Below are 26,298 nucleotides of genomic sequence, written 5' to 3' on the forward strand. Positions count from 1 at the left end.
ACATGGTTGGCTTTCTGGGCTGCAAGTGGACATTGCCAGGTCATGTTGAGCTTCTCATCAACCAACACCCCCAAGTCCTTCTCCTCAGGGCTGCTCTCAGTCCATTCTCCACCCAGCCTGTATTTGTGCTTGGGATTGCCCTGACCCATGGGCAGGACCCTGCACTTGGCCTTGTTGAACTTCATGAGGTTCACACGGGCCCACCTCTCAAGGCTGTCAAGGTCCCTCTGGATGGCAGCCCTTCCCTCCAGCATGTTGACCACACCACTCATCTTGGTGTCGTCAGTAAACTTGCTGAGGATGCACTTGATCCCACTGTCCCTGTTGCTGCCAAAGATGTTAAACAGTGCTGGTCCCAATACTGACCCCTGAGGAATGCCACTCGTCACTGGTCTCCATCTGGACATCGAGCCATTGACCACAACTCTTTGAGTGCGACCATCCAGGCAATTCCTTATCCACTGAGTGGTCCATCTGTCAAATCCACGTCTCTCCAATTTAGAGGCAAGGATGCCATGTGGGACAGCGTCAAATGCTTTGCACAAGTCCAGGTAGATGACGTCAGTTGCTCTTCCCTTATCCACCAACACTGTAACCCTGTCATAAAAGGCCACCAAATTTGTCAGGCACGATTTGCCCTTAGTGAAGCCATGTTGGCTGTCACCAATCACCTCCTTATTTTCCATGTGCCTTAGTATAGTTTCCGGGAGGATCTGCTCCATGATCTTCCCAGGCACAGAGGTGAGACTGACTGGCCTGTAGTTCCCTGAGTCCTCCTTTTTTCCTTTTTAAAAATGGGGGTTATGTTTCCCCTTTTCTAGTCACTGGGAACTTCACCAGTCTGCCACAACTTCTCAAATATGATGGATAGTGGCTTAGCAACTTCATCCGTCAGTTCCCTCAGGACCCGCGGATGGATCTCATCAGGTCCCATGGACTTGTGCACCTTCAGGTTCCTTAGGTGGTCTCGAACGTGATCTTCTCCTATAGTGGGCAGTTCTTCACTCTCCCAGTTCCTGCCTTTGCCTTCTGCGACTTGGGCGGTGTGGCTTGAGCACTTGCCAGTGAAGACAAAGGCAAAAAAGTCATTGAGTACCTCAGCCTTCTCCGTATCCCGGGTAACCAGGTGTCCCGTTTCCTTCCGGAGAGGGCCCACATTTTCCCCAGTCTTCCTTTTACCCCTGACATACCTACAGAAACTTTTCTTGTTGCCCTTGACGTCCCTGGCCAGATTTAATTCTATCAGGGCTTTAGCTTTCCTAACCTGATCCCTGGCTGCTTGGACAATTTCTCTGTATTCCTCCCAGGCTACCTGTCCTTACTCCCATATGTGAGGGTGTTCACCTCCTGTTTCAGGGGTGGACATGGATGGATCAGCAGCTATCTGTTCTGTCCTCCCTGCTGATGGGATCCAAGGTCCTCCCCACCTGTCCCTCTCCGGAGCTCCAGACCCACCTGCATAAACTTTTCTAACACTGCCACCGCAGCTTCTCTTGTCACCTGCCTCCCAGACACCCACATTCACATTTGGGCTGGTTTGCACCACTCCTGGCAGTAGTGCCAACGCTCGCAGGGATGGGCAGCCTGGACCTTTACTCCTTGAGCAGATGAGCCTTGGTTACCTTCCAGCAATGCGGTGGATGGGACTTGCCCCTGTTCCCCACTGATGAAAACCCTTGTGCATTGTTTAATTCCCCTGAAGAGTAGTGGCCTCCATGGCATTTTGCCTCCCAGCATGACGCTGACACTCACCTGCTGTTTGCACAGCATGGTGGCTTCATTGATGTGAAACAACTTCAGTCCCTCACAACCATAATTCCCACCCTTTCTCCACTGATAGTGATGAGGGAAATTTTTCTACCTTCCTGGATGTTTGGGGTTTTTTTTGTCTGCAGGGCTTCCCATGATTCCTCAGAGTGTTTCAACCCAGCCACCCCAACCTGAAGCTTTCCAGATTCCTTCCTAAAGGGATGCCACTAAGAGGCACGTTTTCCTCTCCTGGTTCTTACCAGCAAGAAGAAAAGGCCACAGACCTTGGAAATTCAGTTCAAATCCTGGACTAAAACATTCAGGATTGGTGCTTCCATTTGAGAACAGCCCTTACAGCAGCAGATAAAGAACTATGCAATAGTAGAGGGAGCCCTGAAAGAGCAGCGTTACTTCACTATTTTTGTTCTGACCACTGTGCTCTTTTGTGAAGGATGTACTTCCTACTACGACAGGGAGCTGGGAGAGCAGAAATAATAAGATGCTCACCTTGTTAGCCAGGGATTAGGCCCAAGCAGTATATATTTAATTAGACTTTAAAGAGCTTATTTCAATGTTAGGAGATGCAGTTCTTCCCTGTTGCTGCCGCCTCAATATAATTGTTTCAGTAAGTGTTCTGCTTAACAAGAGAAAGGAGAGTATTTTCAGATATTGTGAGTACTCAGTTTTTGTTTGCATTTAGATTAAGAAGAAAGTTGAACCAAAGCTCTTGTAGAGGTCATCTAATCTGTTTGGTTGAGAAGATCTGTCCTCCCACAGACTCACCTTCAGCACTATAAAGGAATACCTCTTCCTGATGACAAGCTCTCTTTGCACTGTTACCTCACCCTTGGTCATTCTAGAAGCAACATCTTCTATTACAAAAATTTAGGAACTACATAGACCACATCTTTGGACTACTGCCTACCACAGGACCCAGAGCATTCACAATGAGCATTAGTGAAGACGACGTGGAGAAGTTTCTTGATGGCAACCCTGCTTTTGCAAAGCAGTATTTTGAGAAGAAACTAAAAACAGAGTCCTGGGATAGCAATGAGACTGAAATATTTTTTGAGTTGATCAAAGAAATGCAAGAAAGCGTCAACATGGAGAAAGTTGTTTTCAAGACTTTGAGAACAATCAGGTCCTTTATTCACGCTGACCGCTGTAGTCTTTTCATGTACAGGCAGAGAAATGGCACGCCTGAACTGGCAACAAGGCTTTTCAACATCCAAGAGGGAAGCACCCTGGAGGAATGCCTGGTCTCCCCAGACTGCGAGATTGTCTATCCGTTGGACATAGGCATTGTGGGCTACGTTGCGCAAACCAAGAAAACCGTGAACATCAAGGATGTCAGTGAGGTAGGTTTGCCATTTATTCATTCACTCAGTAGAAGAAAGGCTCACATGCTTACTAGCACAAAGGGGTCAAGAGGTAGCAGGGCATCTCAGTGCTTGGTCAAACCTCTTGCAGTGTAATAGTTGTCTAGTGGAAACAAAAGCACCAGTAAAAATTCTGTAAGTTGCTTCCAATCGGAGTGAGGTGAAGCTAAGCACATTAATTACACTAGGTGTTAATGCCTGCAAACAAGTGCACTGTCACACCTTGCCTGTCTAATTAAAAGAAAATAAAGATCACATCCAGTCCAGCAGAGAAGAGAGAGTGAGGTACAGTCAGGTCTGCACTGAACGCACATGGAATTTTCCACAGACTTTTATATTCCATGAGTGATTGACAAAGAGAGAGAAATCCTTTACAGTGAGTCCAGAAAGGGTTTTCCACCGCAAATGACATTTGAAAATGTTTGCTATCTGATGAAACTTGGGCCAAGGGCACTTAGAGGCATTTTTTTCAACTAGAGGGAGTGGACCTCAGAGCATTTGGGTTAACTGCAACCTGTGTACAGGTGATCTTCATCAGAAGCAGCAAGAGACAAAATTTGACCAAAAAAACTCTTTCAGCAAACACTGCACACTGCAATACCAGGAGGGATCCAAGGAATTTTAATGTTTTATTTTTATGCCTTTATGACTATATTTACCCCCCATACTCCTGGGTTGAATCATGTAAACCTGAATGGCAGCAATAACAATCCGCTTGTTCTAATTATAGGTATAAAACTAAAATCCATGTGACCCAAATATGGCATTTGGGATTACTCCATCTATTGTTTGCTACTTACAAAGAGACCATCTGTTTATCCATCCATTTGTTGCTCAATATGAGCATATCCAAATGCTTCAGCAGAAGCTTCCTTGTCCTCCACAGAACATACCAAGAGATTGCTTTGGTTTTGCAACCTTTTTTTTTTTTTTGGGGGGGGGAAGGAAGCATCAGAGTGTGACTTAAACTTTTTAAAGCTCTCTGGCTTCAGACATTTCTCCAAGAATATAGAAGGATTTCAGTGCTGTGAGAGGTGCCGCACTCCAACTCCAGTGCTTTCAGGCATTGCCATAAGGCAATTCCTTTGAAGAAAACCCAGAGACTAAATGCTTGGTCTGCCCCAATCAGCAGGGAAGGCCAGCAGTGGGGGAGGTATGGGGAGAAGGTGCAATAGGAAGTGATTATTCTTTCTGGTGCGGCCTTCTGAATATTATTAGAGCTGTGGGGCTTTTTCTAACCCAGCTAGAAGGACTTGTAGCTGACAAGTTATTCAGCTGAGCAGGGAGAAGATCTTGGATCAGCAAGACCATCCCTGCAACTCCCTATTGGCAGGTGATGATGGTGTCAATAAGGCCTTGTGCAGGCAAGGTGGTGGGCCATCTGCCTTCCCCGCACTACCCTTTCTCTGCTTTGTTTTCTTTTGGGATGGGGGCACAGTGACATTCACATAAGGAACAACTGGACGAATTCCCTTTGTGCTACCCCTACAGCATGATCTAGCATTCTCCCAGTGGTTTGAATGGTGATTCCCTCATGGGCAACTCCTTGGGCAGCCCAGTCTATAGTGGTGCTATCTGCACATTGCAACCACTGCCAAAATGCTCCTGGGGCAGAAGGGGGTGGGTTGCTCTCAGGGGCAGGGCGAGAGTGCCAGGAACCACACACCGCTGGTGCCAGCTGCATCCTCCATTCGGATACCTTCCCTACCATCTACTATCCCATGCACAAAGGCCCAGCAACATGGAAGGGAATGCCTGGGAGAACATTTTTAAGAGAGACGAGGGGTAGATGGCTTCATGGAGGCTGCAAGCTGACAGCAGGTTTGGGGCCCAGGCAAAAGCAGAAGAAAAATGAGGGTGAGTGAACTTCCCAGTGACAGTACCAGACAGCACTGGTTTATAAACTGTGGCTATGCAGTGCTGCATGGTAACTGGCTGTACCCACTTCGTAGTGTTAACCAGAAGTCGGAGGAAAGGATGGAGGAGGTACTATGAAGGATGTCAGTGATCTGAGAATGACCAGTGGAGAGCCAACTTGTTCTGACAGAGTTTGACATGTTAAAGCTTATGATTTGCAAGATCTTTGCAAAAAATGAAAAAGTGCACGTGTTGCAGTCAGAAGCCACAGCCCGTTCTCTTGATACTAGCTTTATCACCTGTACATTGTCCAATTTTCTGCTAATTCATTTCTCTTCCTTAATAATTTTTAAAGCAAAACTTTCTTTAGGCAGCTTATTTCGAGAGGCTGTGCTTTGACTTGGTTTTAAGACTATAGACATGGTGAAAAATGCTTAATTTGTAAATTCTCTATTGAACAGTGTGCCCAGTTCAGTCCATTTGTTGATGAGCTCACCAACTACACTACGAAAAGCATCCTTGCGACACCCATCTTGAATGGCAAAGATTTAGTTGCTGTCATTTTGGCTATTAATAAACTGAACGGCCCATACTTCACCAGCTCTGATGAAACAGTAAGTGGTCAGTAGCTCAGTTTCTATCAAGCAGTTGTCGCTTTTTGCCGTGTAACACAGACTCTTCTACACTAGGGATGTCTGCTTTAGTGAAGATCCACTGTTGCAAATTTCTCTACAGGGGACTCACCCTCTAACAGAAGAGGCTTATTATGAGGATGCTTATCTCAGAAATCTTTCAGGGAAGTTACAGTGGGATAAGCCTCATCTCACACCGGTGCAAAGCAAAGCACTTATCCAGGGGAATTACCATGACATTGCTAAGGGGGTGTTATGAAATCCAGTATACACGAGGCTGCTGCTGCATTTGACTCAATCTCATTGCTTGCCTTTTCAGCTTTTTCTGAAGTACCTGAATTTTGCCTCCTTGAACTTGAAAATCTATCACTTGAGTTATCTTCACAGTTGTGAGACTCGAAGAGGCCAGGTAAGAGTGAAAATGCATTGGGCTGTATCTCAAAATCAGATGAGTGCATTCTTCTGATTTCAAAGGTGTAGCTGATCTGCTTCAGAGATTTGTGCCTGAAGAGCAGAAAGAAAAAGGTGTCCTCATCTGCCTGAAGAGCAGAAAGAAAAAGGTGTCCTCATCTCCTTTCAGATACTGCTCCCTCCCCAGAGTCCTTCACTAGTCTTTCTTCCTGCTGCTGTTGGTAAAACTGCAGGAGCTGATGCAGTGGCACCATCTTCAGCAGGACTGAGCTCCAGATGTTTGGTTGAACTCAGGCTGTGAAACACTCTTGGGGCATTTAACCACTTCAGCCAGCAGCACCAAGAGATTTCCCAAAACAATTAAGAATGTGGTATTTTTTCCTTATCTGCTTATTAAAAAGTGCTGTCGAATTTCTTTAGTGCCAGTAAAATGATTCTTATATGCCTGTTGTATTGGTCTCCCTCAGTAGAAATGAACATAGATGAGGGTTTTAGAGTATTCTGAATTTAAACAATTGAGCCACCATTCTTTTCCATGACTTGGGTTATGAAGGACTCTCGAATTTATTGGAATGGATGTGAATCCATGCAATCACTTTCTGCAGCAGACAACTGGTTGTCATTGAAGACATGCAATCACGTCTATGCTTCATAGCAGCCATGCTCTAGTCTCCAGTGGGGGTTCCCATGGGGGATAAATGCCTGTTTCAGCAAAATGGATGCAGGATGAAAGTTTATTTTAGAAGCTTTGGGACAGCACTTATAGTTACTAATTCATTATCTCATGTGCTTCATCTAATTTTTTCAGTAATCAAAAACATGAACATGTATCACATGTCAGGTGATACAGCCATCTAGCAATGCTGAGTAATTCAACTAAAGTAGAACTAGCAAAGGTTTATTCCTGTTGAGGGCTTAGCAGTAGGACTGGGTGAGGTAAGAAAAGGGCTAGAAGACAAAGTGGAGACCCAAGAGGTGGAAGGCCTAATGTCTCCTGCAGGGTGCTCTGATCTGGGGCTGAACCCAGAAGTCCTGTGTTCATATATCAGTGCTGTGCCAGCAGGTCCCACAGAAAGGGAGGAAAGCAAGAACGAGATGCAAGACACACTGCTAATTCTACCAATAGTTCAACTGGCAGACCTTTGGCCATCTAGATCTAAAGGTCTGTGCGGGAGTTAATATGGTTCATTGTGTTGGACTTAAAAGTACCGAAGTACAGAGTGAGCAAATGACATTCTCAAAGGTGGTCTAGGATTTTAATATGGCAAAACCCAACTGCAAAGGCTGGGGGATACTGTAGGTAAAATGCCTTGTGCAAAGACAGTTCAGTCTGCTTGTGCTCACATACTGTGTAAGAGTCTTATTAGAAGACCATGTAACACATTTTGCCCAACTTCTTTACATCGTTCCATGAATTGGCCATTCTTCAGGTGTTTCAGTCCTCCTCACTGGGCTTGTGGCTTTCAGCATTACTTATTGCGTGCTGTAAAATGCCAAAAATAAACTATTACTCATTTTCCTCTAATGGTTTGTATGACAACACCACTATCCTATCTGAGGGGTGCTCAGAGGCCAGTGACTTTAAACACCTCAGACTTTATAGAAGTGGCAGAGTTGTCCCAATTTACAGATTAGAAACAGAGATCGATGCAGCTCAGAATTGTCAAAAATATCTACTAGTGCCCAATGAAGAAGTGAGACACACTTTTCCTGATTGTGGCCATGTAACAGTACTTCTTGTTCAAAGCACAGGTCCAGTCAGCTTCAGGTAGCAGCTCTCAGTGCTTCTGAAGCAGTGCTCCTCATGTCTCCTGGGCTCAGAAAGCGAAGCACACACACTCAGATACAGGCACACATGCACTAGCTAAGCTAGACGATTGCATAGATGGCTTCCTTACCATTTCAGAGAAAATTAAGTTCTCCATTAGGCCCACAAAGACGCTCCTTGTGCCACCAGAAATACTTGCCTAATTCACTGCATAACCTCCATTTTTACAAATGAAAGAGCCTAATAGCAATAGCTTTCTTAAGGGTACATCTGTGGGGCACGGGATGGGGAGAAGGATCATAGGCTGATGTGCAGACAAAGCAGCTGCGCAAAGGCTTTGAGGAATGTTAATTCACATATTTCCAACTCCAGCCTCCGGAATTTGCAACACTTCTGGTGTTAACTCTTTTTGGATGCAAGATTTTACTTATGGCTATAAAATGTAAGTGGGGCCATCTCTTTGTCTGGCACTACTACTTTTTTGTGCTATATTTGTAAGACTGGACTTTCACATGATGACCTGACTCTTCCTCAGAGTGCATCTTTCCCTAGTAATTCCTAGTGTGAATAAGCAATGCTTCTACATTTTGCAGTATAGGTTGCTATTGCACTTTTCAGGAACTGTAGTATAAAAACCCAATTGTTTCCTTGTTGCTCCAAACACATTAGGGAAGCCCAGCTCTCAAGGAGAAGCTATGCTTACATTTGGATTTTATCCTGCAGGTGCTGTTGTGGTCAGCTAATAAGGTTTTCGAGGAACTGACAGACATTGAGAGGCAGTTCCACAAGGCTTTTTACACGGTGAGAGCATACCTGAACTGCGACCGGTACTCAGTAGGTCTCCTGGACATGACGAAGCAGAAGGTGAGTGTTCACATGTGTGTTGTTCATCTTTCTGCATTGCTGCTACCCACTGAGGAGTAATGTGTGGAGATAAGTTTTGCTGGGCAGCCAAAGTGCAAGTTAGTTTTGAGTCATTATTCCTGCTTTGGTTGGCATTTTTTTATTTCATTGTGCAAATGAAGGGCCTGGGATGAAAAAAAGAGAGGGAAAGGGAAGAGCTTATCACTGGAGTGGGACTGTTGAAGGAGCCAGAGGATGGGAAGACAAAGGAAGGGCAAACGTGTCTGACCATGGCAATCCTGGTCAAAGCCCCAGCATAAGTACAGCCTCACAAAGTTTGTGGATATCAGAAGTATAGTGAGATACTTGTGGAAACCCCCAGCAACAAAGCAGCCACCTTCCTCAAGAACTCATCCATGTGCACGTTATCCAGGCTTTTAGGTGAAATTTGGCTTCATGAAAATGAGCTGACAGAAGCTAAGTTACTCCTGCAGCTCTGATTTGGTCTGCTTGTTTGCACCTTTGGCAAGCTTTATGTGGGGGTTACACAGTATTTTTGCCATAGGAGCCCTGCTTTATTCCATGGTCAGGCTGACTGAGGCTACCGTCGATTTTGGTCTCTACCACGTTGCCAGAGCCTTTATAGCATGCTGTCTTGGGAAGAGGTGTATTAAAAGACGATTAGTGTGCTAAAGACACTTTGATCAGCTTTATAAGGTAACCTAAGAAAAACAAAAAAAAGTCTTTCACTTTAGCAAGCTAGCAAGTGGTAGGATCAGCCCTATGGTCACACTCTGGAAAACGAAGAACACATAAAATATTGACATAGCCATTTGCTCTGTGAGTACAGCCCATGCTGTTCACTGAGTGAAGCAGCGTCCTGTGTATACGCGGTATATGACTATATACAGCCATATAATGCACCTGACACTTCCTGATTTAGATACACTATTCTGCTGCCTAGTATGGAACTAGTCTTATTATTTCATGCCTTGTTCACACAATACCAAAACCAGCATGGTAGAGCAGTGGTTACTTTGAGGCTCAAGGCAGAGTGCACTTTTCTACTCTAAAAATACTTCTTTCATTTTAAAACCAGGAATTTTTTGACCTGTGGCCAGTGCTGCTGGGAGAAGTTCCCCCCTACTCAGGACCTCGCACCCCGGATGGCAGGGTATGTGAGAACCAGATTTCTCAAACTCTCTCCTGTCTGGCTGGATTGCCTCACTGCTAATTTTAACACTGGTCATCTTTTTATTTTTAGGAAATAGTCTTTTACAAGGTCATTGATTATATATTACATGGAAAAGAAGACATAAAAGTCATCCCGTAAGTGCCCAGTTTCTGTATGCTAGGTACTGACACAGAGTGTAGCTAAAATGAAGGTTCCCCATGATTTAAAGACATTCATGAGGAGATATGCAAAGGACCGGTAGAAGACTGGGTAAGAGAACCAGAATGTAAGTTGGTGCTTCAACTCACATTTCTGTGGGATAACGATTTCCTCCAGGGCATTGGGATCCTGGCTTGCAAGTCAGGCTCCAAAAGTCACCGCAACCAGTGATTCTTTTTAGATGCAGAAGTGAACTGCCTTGACTGCCTGCAGTTTTGCCACTCTTCCTGCCAGGCTGAGGCATCACTCCTCCTTCGTGCCTTCCCTGTGTCAGCGGGTGAGCCCACCCAGGTTGCCCTTGTGTTGAGGCACCTGCTGTCCCAACCCTGCCCCTCACCCCGCTGCTACCCTCCCGACCTCTCATGGTCACTCCTGCTCCCCTGCCTGTCTTCCAGCTTCCTTGCTTCTCTCTTATCCTCTGGTCACTGACCCCATCTCAAGGCTACCTCTGGCCTTTCCTCCTCTCTTGACACCACACTGAGACTCCTTCTTTCTGAAAACTACCCTCTCTTCTTCCCACTGAATTTTTCAGAGGAGCCTTGGGCACCTTGGACAAATCTGGCATAACAGGAGTTTCGCACAGTTCTGGCCACATCACTTTGCATCAGTGTGAAGGCCCCCATTGCTTAGGTACAGCAGTGTTCAAAATTTAAGGCTGGCAGACACTCTTAGATAGGAACTTTCTTTTATCTTTCTCTGTGCTGAAGGCCTGAAACATGGCCCCCACTCCCAGGAACGACTTCTTCTTAAGTCTCTGCAGACTATGATATTTTATGAGTTATTCTGTATTGAATCCCTGAAGGAAAAGTATTTACTTATGTGAAAAATTTTTGCTTGCACACATGGGTCCTTTGAAAGTAACAGGACTGTTTAGTAACTGAGGGTGAAACATGTAAACGTGGATTGTGCAATCAGCTGGATACATTTCAGCTCCATGATCATTCTTCAATAAATGTATATCCTTAATTTCCCTTATGCGTTTTTCTTTCATTCAGAAATCCTACCCCGGATCACTGGGCACTAGTTACTGGACTGCCAACTTATGTGGCTGAAAGTGGATTTGTAAGTACTTAACTTAGGCTTCATCAAGGCTTTCTGAGGTGAAGTCATACTAATGCTGCTTTCTCATCAATTAAGTTTTTTGGTTTGGTATTTAAACTTATTGCCCATATCGTAATACTTTTTCTTTTGTGTGATCCCCTAGATTTGCAACATTATGAATGCTGCTGCAGATGAGACGTTTAAATTTCAGGTACCGTGAAAACTTCCAGTCCCGTCAAGGATTCTGCTTTGTTTGCAGAAATGTAATTTAGAGTCAACATTAGGCATATAAATATTTCTTTAGCCTGTAGTCTTGGTGTAAAATGAGAGTGCTGATGTATTTAGAAAACACATTAAGTACATGGTGTCTTTCCGCTTGCTATTGCTTCAAGGAAGGTCCTCTAGATGAATCAGGATGGACTATCAAAAACGTTCTCTCCATGCCAATAGTCAACAAAAAGGAAGAAATTGTTGGCGTTGTCACATTTTATAACAGAAAAGACGGGAAACCATTTGATGAACAGGACGAGACCCTCATGGAGGTATAGTTCCCTGCTGCGGCTGGAAATAATTCGTATGGTTGAGGGAGGTCACTGTTGTTCATTGTACACCTGCAAAGCATCCCCCAGTCTTTTGCAGCTAAGTAAGTTTCTTTGTTGCTTATAGAGGTGTTATGCATCAGCTTGAAAGTTTTGAAAGCAACTATATGAAATACTGCATTTTTTCAGTCTTGGAAACCCAGCTGTGTTTGCATCATTTTGTTTCAGCATTCTTGGACACCTAGCCATGAGCAGCTACAATGTACTAACATGCCCATTCTGACCTGTGTTCACATACATGACAGCTGGCTCACACTGGCTGGGCAACTCCCTTGAGAAATTATTACACAGGAATTGTCTGTGTTGCTAAGATACAAAGGGTGGCCAGCTATTGAATCTACCAACAGCAGCTGTAATTAAAAAGACCTTGCTGCTTAGAAGTGCTCCTATGCTAGTTTCAATCCAATATAGGCATTCAGCTCTCAGCATCTGTTATCAATCAGAACATTTCCTGAAATAGACTTTTCTTACCAAACAAAAAGACTGGGAAAAAAAAAAAATCAGTTTGAATTGGCCACTGGACAGCAAACAAGTTGAGAGCAAACACAGGGCGTGAGTAAACATAGGTGAAAGGTGATGAGACCACCTTGCTCTCCCTTGACATGAGGGTTCCTGACCTGCTGTCACCATTGTGACACCAGCCTTTCCACAGGCATGGAGACACTTGCAACAACACAGAAATAGCTTTCCATATGCTGAACTGGACAGAGGGTCCTTGAACCTCCACAGCATGGATGCTCTGGAGGCCTAGGCAGATTCAACAGCTGGGGAGCTGCTCTGCTGAGGAGCAAGTAGCAGTTCAGAGCAAACACGTGATTGCTCATTAGTAGACTTGTGGCCAAAGTGGAGCTTGTGTTTCTCTAAAAAAATATCATGTGGTGTTATATTTCTGTGTCTTTGAGGAACAGATGTTTTGGTTATTTCACCGTTTGCTTCTTTTCCCCTCACCAAGTCCTTGACACAGTTCCTGGGTTGGTCTGTACTCAATACAGACACGTATGATAAGATGAACAAGCTGGAGAACCGGAAGGACATTGCTCAGGATATGGTGCTCTACCATGTGAAATGTGACAAGGATGAAATTCAGGAAATTTTGGTAATGCAACGTGCAGCATACCCCCAAGTGTACTGGCCTGGCCCGTGACTTACAGCACAGACACAGGTCTCCCATCTCATGGAAATGCTTCCAGCCACCACAGTGTGGAGGCAGCACCTGGGGCCCCAGTTTCTGCACAGCGTCAGAACAAGTCTTTGTTTTGACTCTGTGGTCTGCCTTTCACCTTGGCACTCTGCCACGCTGTGTCCTTTTTAATTTCCTCAACAAAGCCAGCGCTGGAGGTGGGCTCATGCAGGTGCTGCTCAGGGCAGGGCTGTAGGGGTGGAAGAGGAGCTGATTTATTCCCCAAAACCTCCTTAGTGCAGAGGATGTGCAGTTAGAGGACCCAGCTGGGACATTGGCTCTGGGGAGACATCTGCAAGTGGGGGAAACACAAACCAAAATCAAGGAGAGGGAGAACATTTTTACCAGGAAGAATGGGTTGAAAGACTAGAAATAGAAGTAAGGTTCAGGAAGAAAACACAATTTGCATATGAGAGCTGCCCTAGATTGCCCCAAAGCTCCACAGTGCAAAGTCCATTGTGGTTTGGTCGTCAGTTTAACACGTCCATGTTCTTTGCAGCCAACACGAGAAAAGCTGGGGAAGGAGCCAAGTGAGTGTGAGGAAGAGGAGCTGGCAAGCATCCTGGTAAGAGCAATGTACTGCTGGAATGGACAGCCCTGGCAAACAAATATTGCCTGGGTGAATGCAGGGAAGGGTTCCCAGTGTTGGCACACTGGTACACATGAACAGGGCACCTGGTGAAGGGTGAAGGCAAAGCATACCCTACCCTCCTCTGCTGTGTGAGTTTGAGGTTATTATTATCAGGTGGCAGCAAATGCCTTCTCCAGATCTTGGGGAGTACCTGCTCTCTGCCACTTTATCTCAAGGGGTTCAAAGTCCATCTGGAAACACATTGGCCACCTTGACTTGTCATGTATTTTGTTCTCCAGAGTAAATATGGAGGGCTGTAAGTCTTCCTCTGTAAGATCTGTCAAGTTTGGAGTCTCCAAACTACATCAAATCAACAAGAAAGGTGCTCAACAGAAAACAAGCAATATTTCTTGCACTTGACCAAAACCGCCCTCCCTCTTCCCCCACTAACAGGGTTGTCATGAAAAGCTGCGTTTCAGTCGATTTATGTATTATATTCTAAAAGGAAAAGTTCCCAGCAGTATCAGACTGATAAATTTTTACTAAGCAAAACCCATTCCAGGTGTTTCTAGGGATGGCATAAGTAGCACAGCAACAAACTGTCCCACCTCTTTTACAGAAAGAAGAACTCCCAGGACCCACCAAGTTCGAAATCTACGAGTTCAGGTTCTCCGATTTTGACTGCACCGAGCTAGAGCTGGTGAAATGCGGCATTCAGATGTACTATGAGCTTGGTGTGGTGAAAAAGTTCCAGATCCCACAGGAGGTAGGAGCTGGCAACACCCAGGGACTCCCATCTTGGATGGCCAGCAGACTCGCTGCGTGGCTGAGGTCCCCATGCATGCCCTGCACGGCTCATGGAGCAGCCAGAGGTCTGGGTTCACGGGGGCTTGCAGGGAGAGGGGTGTGCATCCTGAGCCCCCTCACCCTGCTGAGGGCAGGGAACCCCTTCTCAAAGCCCCGGTCGCTACATGCAGGTTTGGAGCATGAAGCTGGCCTCTTCTGCTCTACACTGTCTGCTACAGGTGTGAGTTTGCTGTCGGGTCTATATAGATGGGGGCTACACCACGCAAAAAATTGCTTGCACTTGCTCTGTCTAATGCTACTGGCAGCCACAGTGTAAAAGCACAGTTTCCAGGCATAACACGGGGCAGTGCATACTTGTGTGCATGTTTCATTTGCTACAGTGTGTACCCTATAGCTTTCAGCCAACATATGCTGAAACTCACCCTGGCAGGTCCCTCTGCTTTTCTTCCCTCTGCAAACACAGACGTGCCTTCATTTGGTGCAATTGGTTCCAATTTCCTGGCTGCTGGCCACAGAGGTAGTGTGACCTTGTGGGAACAAGGACCCCATAACCCCTGATGTGCAAGTTCACAGCTTTTGCCACAGTTCAAGCCCCTGTAGGACTTAGGAAACTGGCATTTCAGCAGCTCTGCTGCCCCCTCAAAGGGATTTCTCAGCACATCATGTGAGATTTATTTCCATCTAGTGGGTTCTGGGTGTAACTGCAGGAAGAGTTTTCACCCTGGAAAGCCAGGGTGGGAAGTAGGAGGGAAGTGAAGGGCTCTGAATTACTTCTGTGCTTCTTATAGCATGCCAATGTCAAAAAGTATTCTAAATATCTATTCTGGAACAACTAACCCCTGATACAGGTGTGAAAAGCAGTCATTCTTTGCTGCCACTCTGAGCAGTTGAGATTTTAAAAAAATGAATACTCATCCATGATTAATTTGCTCTCTAATGAGAAAACCTATATAGCTACAAGAGGTAGTACACATGGAGAAGTAGAATGCAGAGGAAAAAACCAATTTGTTATTTAATGCCCTATATTGTAAATGTTTAGGTGATATAAACACCACCTGTCTCTACATCTATGGAGCCATATCTCTTGAAGAGAGGTATCAGTATTAGTAAATCACAAGACATGGGAGGGACAAATCTTATGAGTTACAACATGGAGAAACATGGAAATTCAGTAAATTCACAAACAGCAGGATGAAATCTCTTTTCCTTTAGACAATGGTGTTTCTTGTTTCCCACAGAGATATGTCTGTGGTTTTATTTTTCTTAAAAAAAAAAAAAAAGAGAAAGATACTAGAAAGCAGAGAGCTATATTTTAGTGTCCCCTTTAGCTCTCCACTAGGCTTTACTATAACAACACCATCAGGGAAGCCTGACGATATTACAGCTTCTGATTCCTTTCTGGGGCCACCTCTGTAGAGCTGGTCTGATCCTCACCCATGACTTCTGTACACGGTCTTTATTGCAAGAGCAACAGGCAGCAGCTTCATCACACAAACTAATATCCTCCTCCCCAATTTGCAGGTTCTGGTAAGGTTTGTGTACTCCGTCAGCAAAGGCTACCGGAAGATAACTTACCACAACTGGCGCCATGGCTTCAATGTCGCGCAGACCATGTTCACGCTCCTGATGGTAAGGTACACCACCCCAGTTAATTCTGTGGCATGGCTTTATTTACAGGAGGTCTTCTGCTGCGTCCTGGAGATATGCAGGAGTTCCTTTGAATCCTGGTGTAGGATAAGAGTTTGTCACTCCTAGTACAGGTCCTGCTAAATGAGGTCTCCATTTGCCTTAAGTGACAGTCCTTGCGTTACATTTAAAGCCAATACTTCCCCATGAATGGAGTGCTTTAATTCTCATAGGTACAGATGTGCAGAGTGTTCAATAGCCTCCAGGTTAAATCCTTCTGCAGGGTAGGGGAGAGACACTACAGGACTTCCCTTCCTCCGATAGTTTCTGACAGTAAGAGCCAGGCTGAAGTTAGCTGGCTGGGATGGAGACAACCTCACGCTTTCCATTTCCAGACAGGACAGGCACAGGTGTAAATCTATCGCTAGTGTGAATGTGGCAAGTGCTATTTCTCACAGGCTCTCAGGGCAACAGGTGCCCTAACAAGAAAAACAGGTGGCAGACTGCTGCTCCACACCAGGGATGGACCAGCACCAGGACCCAGTGCAGACAGTATGGCCCACACAGCTGGCAGCAGAATTACGCCTACCACCCCCAAACAATCCTTTGGGCAATTCAGCTTGGAGACCCCGTTGCCCAGAAAGATGCAGAGCCCCTTCGCAAAGTACTTTGTGTCCAGTGATTGGAGGGGTGCTTATGAGGACCCGGGTGTCCCTAGGGCATGAGGCTGCTATAGCAGTGGGTAGCCAACATCGCAGGTGGGCATCGAGCACATATGCACGACACGCGTGCCTGCCTGAGTCTGAAACATTTCATTTCCAGCTGCTTCCCCATTTTAACCTAAGTGTACCATGGATTGCATTTAGCTTCACAAGTATATCCAGTTTTCCTGGACTGTTTCACTGAGGAGATCCCCAGCACAGAGCAGTCACAACTCAGTACCTTTTCCTGTAAGAGACACTAATAGACGACATGCAAATTCTCACCCTCCAGACTGGCAAACTGAAGCGTTACTACACAGACCTCGAAGCCCTTGCAATGGTAACTGCTGCTCTGTGCCACGACATTGACCACAGGGGAACCAACAACCTTTACCAAATGAAGTAAGCACTTTCCTACCACTTCAAACCATTTACTGTTGCTCTCACGTGGAGTGGGATCAGGCTGTGATCACACCAAACCCCAGTATAGCTCTGGGTAGTTACACAGGGGTAACAACCTTCTTTTGCAAATAACATTGCTTTTCAGCTTGCTACAGCACTTGGGCTTATGCTTTAGCCAGTGGGGAAACTGAAATTTTGCAGTGTTCTCTGGGGCTTTCCTTACCTCCTAGTAAACCTCCTTTGGTTAAAGCAACACTCTACATTACCATTACAGGGTGGAACAAGTGCAGCACAGGCATTTAGTAGCCTGAGCATCATAGGAGACTCAGGATGCCACCAGGAGCATCCTGGACATAAGAAGCCTACTTTTTGCTGGAAGGTATCTATGGAGAAAGCACCATGCATGGCACTGCCCTCACCACCTGCAGAAACAAAGCACCTATGAGTATGAGGGTGCTGCTCTCAGTAGGTAGTTACTAGCTACAGAAAAACAGTTGCACGATTTCGTTGACAAGTCAAGCCTCTGTTGCTCGCTTAAAGTAGTGTCAGGTCACAGCTCTTCTGCAATGCCTGCTGGCTATACTGTCTTACTGTTTTCTGGAGCTTTGGAAAAACGTAAGTGAAGCTGGCTGGTGTTTTGATACACGAGGGTCTTGCTTTTCAGCTAGGAAAGTGTCCAAGGACTGCTGGTTTTTCTGTTCCTGTTACTAGATACCAACATGTAGTTATTCAGGAATTAAACAAGCTTACTATGCTGAGTAATAACTGTCCAGTCATAAACAACATTTTGGGTGAAATTTGTATTTGGAAGAGTCTTTTATACAGTGTCCAAATAGTTATAAGCAGTGTCACAAAAGTCTTTTACTAGGCTGAAGTCATTAGCTATTAAAAATATTGCTCTTAAGCCTTTTAAAATTAGTTGAACTTGTGTGTGTGACAAAATTAAATATAAAATGGGAAGACTTCTTTTTATTTTTAAGTGCTGCACTAACATCTTTAACTTTTCCTTTATGCAACCAGATCTCAAAATCCTTTAGCTAAACTTCATGGATCCTCAATTTTAGAGAGACATCACTTGGAATTTGGAAAATTCTTGCTCTCTGAAGAGGTTGGTAATGAACTGTGATGTAAGCACATGAATAATTTACTTTTAGGGAAGTTTTTCAGCAACAACAGAGCTGTCAGCTTAGCACAAGACCTTTTTGTGGTTTGGATACCTGAGGAACTGCAGCTGCTTTGCTCCCCAAGTACCCTATGCTCACCCAGGACCAAAACGCATAGGCTTCCTAAATGCATGACTTGGTTTCTTCAGAAGCCATATCGTTATCCCCATAGGAGTAAATACAGGATTGTCCTCCTATAGCCCCTCTGACAGGGGCAAGGCTGACACACTCCCCCAGCTAACTTTTCATTTCAGGCAAATTCGCACTGGGGACAGGGTACAGGATTTGGGCACACACAGTGTAACATGCTTCAGGGCACTGAGCCTGTTCAGTGAATAAAAGGGGAGACTAGGAACCAACATATGGTGAATGGGGCTCACAACCCTTGCACCTTAGGTGAGCAAGCTGAAGCTATTAAAAAAAAAAAAAAAGAGGACATCTGAGAAAGGGAGATGGCCAGTAACTCACAACAACACAACGCTTGGATTTTGCAGCTCCCTTTCCTTTGCTTTTCAGTCGCTGAATATATGTCAGAACCTCAACCGCAGACAGCATGAGCACGTGATTCACCTGATGGAAATTGCCATTATAGCAACAGACCTGGCACTCTACTTCAAGTAAGTTGGTCACGTACATCGTGTGTGAAGGGCAGAAAGCAGCTGGTAAAAAGGCAAAATGTGATGCTTTGCTCTGAGAGCTCCCCCGTGCAGCAATCCTCTTCACAGACACTGCCTCTGGGAGGCTGCCCTTAATACTGACATCAGAGCTGGTAGGGAGAATTCAAATTGTTCAAAAGAATTTTGGACTTTCACTCATTAGATCACATACGTAACTTTTTAACCCTCTATTTCCAACAAGACAGTGCTATATGATCCCCTAACGGAAAGAGATGTCTGATTTTATTTTTTTTTTACCTAGCACTTCAGCACTAAAAATACTTATAAATGGCGAACGGCCTGGCCAGGGCTACATTAACTTCTCTGGGAGAGCAGTACAACCCAAATAACATGTGGTCCATTGTAGGTGAATATCCAGTTCATAGTCTATTTCACACCCAAAAGCCAAAAATGCCAAACACCTTGGAGCAGCATGCACTGACTTCCTGGGACATAAGGCTGGAAGTCAACAACGTATGACTTCCTAATTAGCAAGGAGCTTTCAAAATGTGCTTTCAAAATACAGTGCCGAGACCAGAGACTGCTTCTGTGTTTTGCACTGAAGAATGATTATGCAAAATATAAACAGTCCACAAAAGAGCAATATGAGGGAGGGTGCAATATCCAGTCCTCTTACCCCGAAGGTAGGGTGGCTACATGGGAGCAGATACCACCACTTCCTTACCAGGTGGGAACAAGCTGGTCTTTGCCCTCCTTGGTCCATGGTCTGCAAGCGAAGGCTTGGTTGAGATCAGACCCAGGCAAAATGATATGGACAGAACATGTATGCGAGTCGCTTTGTGGATCTGGCCTAAATGTCTTCTCTGCTAGCATTGAAACAGCAGATTTTTCCAGATTTCATGCCACTCAAAACACGTGCGTGTTGTGATAAACCCCTCCCCAGAACTAGGTTAACAAGATCAGACTAAGCATATAAAGCCAGCTAGCTTTACAAATACTCCAGCGAGCTCTAGGTTTCTACAGTTTGCTTAACATTCAGGGGAAAAGCCTTCTTGTGCTGCCAACAAAGGTGGAAGCATTTCTCAGCTGACATAACTTGCAGTAGCTCATACTTTCAAGTTCCTGCTCATGTGTCGCCACTATACTTATTTTTAAGTCATTTACAATAGTTTCTCCTACTTAAGAGAAGCAGGTGATGGTGCTTGGTTTTGTTGGGGGCTTCCTTGAGGACCTAAATGCCAGGACAGCAACTACTGGAAACCCTTCTGGAAGGGTTATCAATACCAGGATCAGCCATCTGTTTTTAACACATTTGTTTCCTTGTTTTGGAGCTTTTTCTTTTTTTTTTCCCTCCCCCCTCAAAGAAAGAGAACAATGTTTCAAAAGATCGTTGACGAGTCCAAGACATACGATAGCGTGACTGCCTGGACTGAATACCTGTCTCTGGAGACAACAAAGAAAGAGGTTGTCATGTGAGTAATTGGCTCTGGAAAGGTTAGTGATGCGGCCACCCGGTGAGAGCTCCAGAACATGCCTTGCACTGCACTTAGTGCAAAATCAGCACGATACATTACTGTCCACTCAAATCTGATCTTCTGCAGAAGCAGGGAAAAAACAGGGAAAAAAGCTTAAAGTGGTTCTTCATCGAGATATGTGACTGGTTTTGGAGTGTCCTTCTGGTCATATACTCCTAATGAGATGCAGGATCCCTTCTGGCCATATACTCCTACTAGACCACCCTGTAGCCCACAAGCAGGGGCAGGCTGCAATGGCAGATCTACAGGGATTGAATTCATTAGTTGTTCTTCCCAGTGGCAACCAATCTGAGTTGCACAACGCTGTTGTTGTGACCAGACAGACGCTCTGCAGGACACTTTGCACTGGCGATGGAGTGCACCCACAACCTCACTGCAGTCTGCACTGCTACACCTCCATGAGGGAGCCAAAGATATTACTCCAAAGTCAAGTTCAGCCCAGCAATGACTAAAGCAGCAAACATCCTAGTGCCAGAAGCAAGCAGTTCCTTAGCATAAATCCATTTTAATCAAGAGAGCAGTCCTTGATGAGTGTCCCAGTCAGAGCCAAAGATGTTACAGCAACCCGTCTTTCTTTATCACTTCAGCAGAGACCGGGTGATACTTGACACAGTATTGGGGTATGAGCATCCTGAGCCTGCAAGAGGTAGGGTACAGGCTGTAGAGAAGAAACTAATTTCTTTCCTGTTTTTAGGGCCATGATGATGACTGCCTGTGATTTGTCAGCAATCACAAAGCCTTGGGAAGTCCAGAGTAAGGTCAGGTGCTTGACATACTGTTAGATTTCTCTAGCTTATACTTCAAAGTAATGCAATTTCCTAAGCTGCCTAGAAGCTGAATCAAAGTCTCCTACCAAAAGGACTTCAGAATAACTGTGGTTTTAATGGATAAACCAATCTTTAAGATTGTAGTTGTGAATTCTGTAGAAAATTCATGTTTACCAAAAAAGAAAAGAAAAAAACCTAAGTATTTAGCTTCTTGGGTTACAGTGAGGTATTTTGCATATGGGTTGGTTTTTTTACAGCAATACCTGCTGTTTGCTCAGTTGTTTGATTTCCTTTAGGAGTTCCTTCCTGAACTATACTTGAGCAATTGCTAAGTAAGAAACCTTAAAATTTAAAGGAGGATAAAAGAAATAAAACCCACCTTCCTGTTCAGCATGGAGAAAGGACAACTGAGAAAATCATACTAGGCAGCCACAACTGTGACCAAGAGGCAAACCCTTGAGAGGGACACGTTGGAAACGTTTCTTAATAGATGAGCAGTGGACTAATAAGCTCCAGTGCAATAAGGTTGTTGAGCTGTCAGCACATGGATGCAATCCCATTGCCACTGCTGCCCTTCCCAGGAGAAAGGCTTGGGCTGGGGTTGGACATGAAGCAACAGAGGGGCTAGAAGTGAGATTTGCTTCATGGTGGATACCTGAAGTGCATCAACGTATAAAGCTGGAGTCAGTGCTAACTTTTCTTTTTCCCTTCTTGGCAATGTAGGTAGCTCTCCTAGTAGCAGCTGAGTTCTGGGAGCAAGGAGACTTAGAAATAAGCGTCCTTCAGCAACAGCCTATTGTAAGTACCATGCGAGAGCCAGACAGTTCAGTTCAGACAGCAAGTCTCAGCAGAGACTTACTACAAGCAATGCTGCTCTCAGAGCACTGTGAGTCTTCCTGAAATCACCATGCCTGCCAAAATCCATTGAAAAAGTGGGTACTCAGCTAGGGAAGACCCTCTGTGACACAGCTTCTTGTCCAGCTCTCCATATAGTTAGATGAGTCCCAGGGGCTGTGAAGCAGCAAGGAGTGACTGTCCCCCTGGAGACTTTGTGCTGGTCGCTTACAGAAAAAAGGAAAATTAAATACATACATTGTAGAGGAAAGCAGAGTTTCCAATAAAGAGAAAAACTGCAAACACAAACTTTGTAGAGTCTAGAAATAATTTCTGGTAAGTGGAAGTGTGTTAAAGCAGTGTTTCTTAATTTTTTTTTTTTTCTGCTATAATAACAAATACTTAAATTTGGCATTGAAAGAGCCAAGAGTCATTCCTTGATGCAGCCTCCACCTGTGTGGTCTGGGTTTTCTTTAAGTAGACTTTCATACACCCCCTCTACCCACAGAGGCATCACAAATAATACAGTAAGCAACAAGGCCTTATAAGAATATAATTTTATGTTCAGTTATGTTTTAGAGAATTGAAAACCTCTTTAGTACTTTATAACATGAACCTTCTCTCAGGTATCTGGTTGAGAGGTGCAAGGGAAAAACTCTGTCCTCCTCCCCATCTATAGACACTGAAAGAGCTGCCTAAAACTTCTGCTAAAGTGGCAAAGGAAATGAGCCCACTTGACTCCTCTGCAGCAGAGGAAGAGGGCTGTGATGAACAACCTTTATGGACGGCATGGGAGAACTGCCAGGCTGACTCAACAAGGCAGTTTTGGGGAGAAAATAGAGGTGTGTTTTTCAATGAATTGTTCTCATAAATCATGGTGAACTTGTGTCCTCCCACAGCCCATGATGGACCGGAGGAAAGCTGCTGAGCTTCCAAAGCTTCAAGTGGGTTTCATCGACTTTGTGTGCACATTTGTCTACAAGGTAAGCAAAGCGCACACCCCATCCTTCTCAACAGGGGTTCAAATCCCAGGTGAGTGAGTCCCAATGCAGTAGAGGAGACAACAGCTGCCCCTCTCTGGGGCATTGCAGCATGGTCCCTCTTCATGCCATTAACACTTTCCCGGCATGAGCCAGCCTGGGAGGTGAGGTGTCGGGGTCCATCCTGGGGTATGACGGACAAGCACTGCCTCTGCACTGCATTGCGCTGATGGGTGTGTTTTGGTTAGGAATTTTCCCGTTTCCATGAGGAAATTCAGCCTATGCTTGATGGGCTGCTGAACAACAGAAATGAGTGGAAGACCCGTGCTGATGAGTATGACGCAAAAATGAAAGCTCTGGAGGAAGAGAAGAAAAAAGACGCAGAGAAGATGGCTGCAAAGAAAGGTCAGAAACAATACTTAGCTTTTCATTCCTAACTCAAAAACATACTTATGCAATACTCTCCCAGACCTGCAGCAAGCTTTGCTGACATGGCAAAGAGTCAGATGCCCGGAACAAGTTTCCTCAATCTTGCTCCACTGGCAAGGTTGAAGACACCTTGTCTTCAAACCTGACACCATGACAGGCTGTCAAAAAGGCCACCTGCTCAAACGCCCAGGAGCTAGTGCCTGAGAAACTAGTGAGACTACATTCAGCACAAGCGCCCATGCAGCTGGGGACAGCAGAAAGTCCTTTGCAGTATAAGTATGTCCCTGGAAAAGAGCAGGGAGACATCCCTTTGTACACAGGGGCTGTGGCCGATGTGCTGCCCACAAGTCATGAAGCAGAAGGAGTTAAGAAAAGCTAACACACTCCTAGGGAGAACACTTGAGGAATTACAGTTCATCCCATTTCTAGCCCAGATTAGGTACTACCTAGGAGCAAGCAGTAGTAGTAGTACCTAATAGCAATTTATTTTGGTCAAATCCATTTTTCTTCTTCTGTGGGCCCAGCCTGGGTAGCACTGAAATCCATCAGCTGCAGTTGGCATTGGATGAAAGCTTGTTTGATAGCCTGAGGATCTGATTGACTCTCAGAAAGGTAGAAGCAGAAGGCTCTCCTGGCCTCTCCCAAGTGTCTGAGCAAACATCCGTCAGAACTTGGTGCCTCCACTCCACAGAGACTGCATCTGAAGTCTCCTTCTGTTCCAAACTGGACCAAAATCCAGCCCATGGGGTGGACCTTCCTCAAATGACACAGTTTAGAAATTATTAGAGCTGTCTAGATGTCTTATCTCAGTTTAATTCATAGTAATTAACTTAAAATATCAAAAGTGAGTGCTGTAGCTATGATTTGGAAAATTTCTGAAGAATTATTTCCTGACTAAGTAATCGGTATTTAAGTGAGGAAGGTTTCTACTAACTCTAAAACGCTCTTTCCAACAGCCTTACATGTACAGTTACTTTGCACAGCAGACAGCTCTAGATATGGGTACTATAGGTATGACCTACATTGACCACTGGATAACTTAAAAGTGCTAAAAATCCTCTATAATGACTGAGAAGGATGTTTATGACTGGACCTCTAATTCTGTGTTTCTTTTTATATGGCAGATGGAATAACCTGTAACGGAGGAACAGCTCCAGCTTCCAAAACCTGTAGCATACTTTAGACCCATTATCAATGCAATATGCCACCCAAAATGAGAATGCCCATGCTTTTAAAAAAAAAAAAAAAATCACGGCATACAAATACATTCCTGATGGGACTGTTCTGCTACTTTAATTAGGCTTATGACCAACCAGGGAAGGGCTAGATCTTGTTTGCCTTAATTGCATCTCTTCCTGATGGTGAGGAGCCAGTTTTACCCTGTCTCTTGCTCCATTTAATGCACCTGATGTCAGGTGGCATATGGCAAGTCAGAACAACATTTGGCCCAATAAATCAGGTTGCATGACTATGGAAGAGCATTTCTCTACGCTGAAATACTTCTTACCCCAAAGCTGATGGGGCCAGTTGAATTCATATCCTGCTCCATACAATCCCATGTGATTGACAATGCATGCAACCATAGCCCGCAGAGTAGGAAAACTGAAGAAGTTTTTATCATTTTTATCACATTTATCAAATATGATAATTTTTTTTTTTCAAATTTATCATATCTAAGCCTGTGTCTGTTAGGATATCAGAAAGAAATCTGTGGGTAGGGATAAAGCATGAAAACGGACCATAGTAAACCTTTGAACTGCTCTAAAAAGCTACGATTCCTTGTAAATACAAGAAACAATCACAAAGATAATAGTTCTGCACTCACTTCAAGGATTTTGATAGGTTGCTGCTCTAAAGCATGGAGCCATTCATGCAACACCCGCTAGCTGCCATCTTCACGAGCAGGATCCACAGTGTGTGCTAACCGAGGCTTCACTCTGTAACGTGATTCTAAGAAGACAGTGTTATCATTACCCATTACAGTTCCAGTTCCAGTTGCAGTTACCCAAGCAACCTGAATTGTGGCATCTCCTAAATTTGTTCTGGTTTGCCTCATAATGCCAATGTTATCTAATGCAGTCCTCTTCTGATCAGTACCAATCCTCCTTCCTTTCCTCCTCCTGTTCTGAGATGTCTGGTTTTTAGATTCCCCTCCAGACTTTGAAAGACTGATGACTTGTACTCTTTTATTTCAGATAAAAGTTAGTTTTCATGTTTATTCATGCCACCATATTAGAACATTCAATTACACTCTTGTAGCAGTAGAGACACCCTTCTCTGCTCCTCTTTCTCTCTCTCTCTCTTTCTCTTTTTTTTTTAAGTGTTTGAAGATCTGTTTTGCTGGGGATTTTCTTCTTCTTCTTCCATTACTCCTGCTACCTTCAGTGCTTTTACCCTTCAGTATCTTGTTTTGCATTACAAAAATACTGCAAGTAAAAGGAAAACTAGAGCTATGGTGGTACCTGGTGATCATTTATCCGTGTCTCAGTGTAGTAAGCAAGATGTAATCCTCTATCACTATGCAGAAATTCTGTGAGCAGCAAGTTGTCTTTCTGGAAAATACAGAAACCTGTCCACTTGCATGAAAGCTAAGTATGCCACTAGTAGTAACTTCAAGCTGTATGTCTCAGTTTCATTAAGAACCATGTAGGAGGCTTTCATCATACTGCATATGAGGTCAAGTAATTTTTTTTCAGCAGGAAAAATGCCACAAGGTTATCGTATTGCAGAGTGGTGAGCAGTGGGCTTTTAAAGAACATCACAAGCCACTGTACACTTAAATGCTGAGAAAAGCTCCTTATATCCTCAAACATTTTCTAGGAAAGAAAGCCATGAGGCTAATCTTCCCGCCCCCTGTGCCCAATGCGAGGCGCTCGGAGGGCTGCAGGGTGCTCCAGCAGGGCTTCTCACACAAGGAATGTGGGGTGCCTGCCCAGTGCACCCAGCAGTGCTGGCGGGACCCGGGGCTGCGGGCGGCTGTGCCCCGTCTGCCCACATCCACCTGGGAGCGCAGC

At 44.8% G+C, this 26,298-nt stretch overlaps 1 protein-coding gene across 1 annotated transcript; it reads left to right on the plus strand.

Moving 5' to 3' along the window:
* The first annotated feature begins 2,684 nt into the window (after positions 1 to 2,684).
* PDE6B (phosphodiesterase 6B) lies at positions 2,685 to 24,850 on the plus strand. The gene is made up of 22 exons (XM_076362037.1): positions 2,685 to 3,107; positions 5,447 to 5,599; positions 5,937 to 6,026; positions 8,520 to 8,660; positions 9,739 to 9,813; positions 9,904 to 9,968; positions 11,028 to 11,094; positions 11,237 to 11,284; positions 11,466 to 11,615; positions 12,625 to 12,768; positions 13,352 to 13,417; positions 14,043 to 14,189; positions 15,752 to 15,859; positions 16,850 to 16,959; positions 17,980 to 18,067; positions 18,639 to 18,739; positions 20,104 to 20,211; positions 20,969 to 21,032; positions 21,765 to 21,839; positions 22,775 to 22,858; positions 23,104 to 23,260; positions 24,409 to 24,850. Exons 1-22 carry the CDS (start codon positions 2,697 to 2,699, stop codon positions 24,465 to 24,467), a joined length of 2,511 nt encoding a protein of 836 aa, XP_076218152.1. The 5' UTR covers positions 2,685 to 2,696; the 3' UTR covers positions 24,468 to 24,850.
* Positions 24,851 to 26,298: the final 1,448 nt, after the last annotated feature.

This window comes from Aptenodytes patagonicus, chromosome Z, assembly GCF_965638725.1.
Source record: "Aptenodytes patagonicus chromosome Z, bAptPat1.pri.cur, whole genome shotgun sequence".
NCBI classification, from domain to species: domain Eukaryota; kingdom Metazoa; phylum Chordata; class Aves; order Sphenisciformes; family Spheniscidae; genus Aptenodytes; species Aptenodytes patagonicus.

Bases quoted from the DNA above. Each gene is read 5' to 3' on its own strand.
- PDE6B (XM_076362037.1), top strand. From the start codon at position 2,697: ATGAGCATTAGTGAAGACGACGTGGAGAAGTTTCTTGATGGCAACCCT. The intron at 12,769-13,351 runs GTAATGCAACGT...TGTTCTTTGCAG, and splicing joins ATGAAATTCAGGAAATTTTG to CCAACACGAGAAAAGCTGGG. The intron at 15,860-16,849 runs GTAAGGTACACC...CTCACCCTCCAG, and splicing joins CCATGTTCACGCTCCTGATG to ACTGGCAAACTGAAGCGTTA.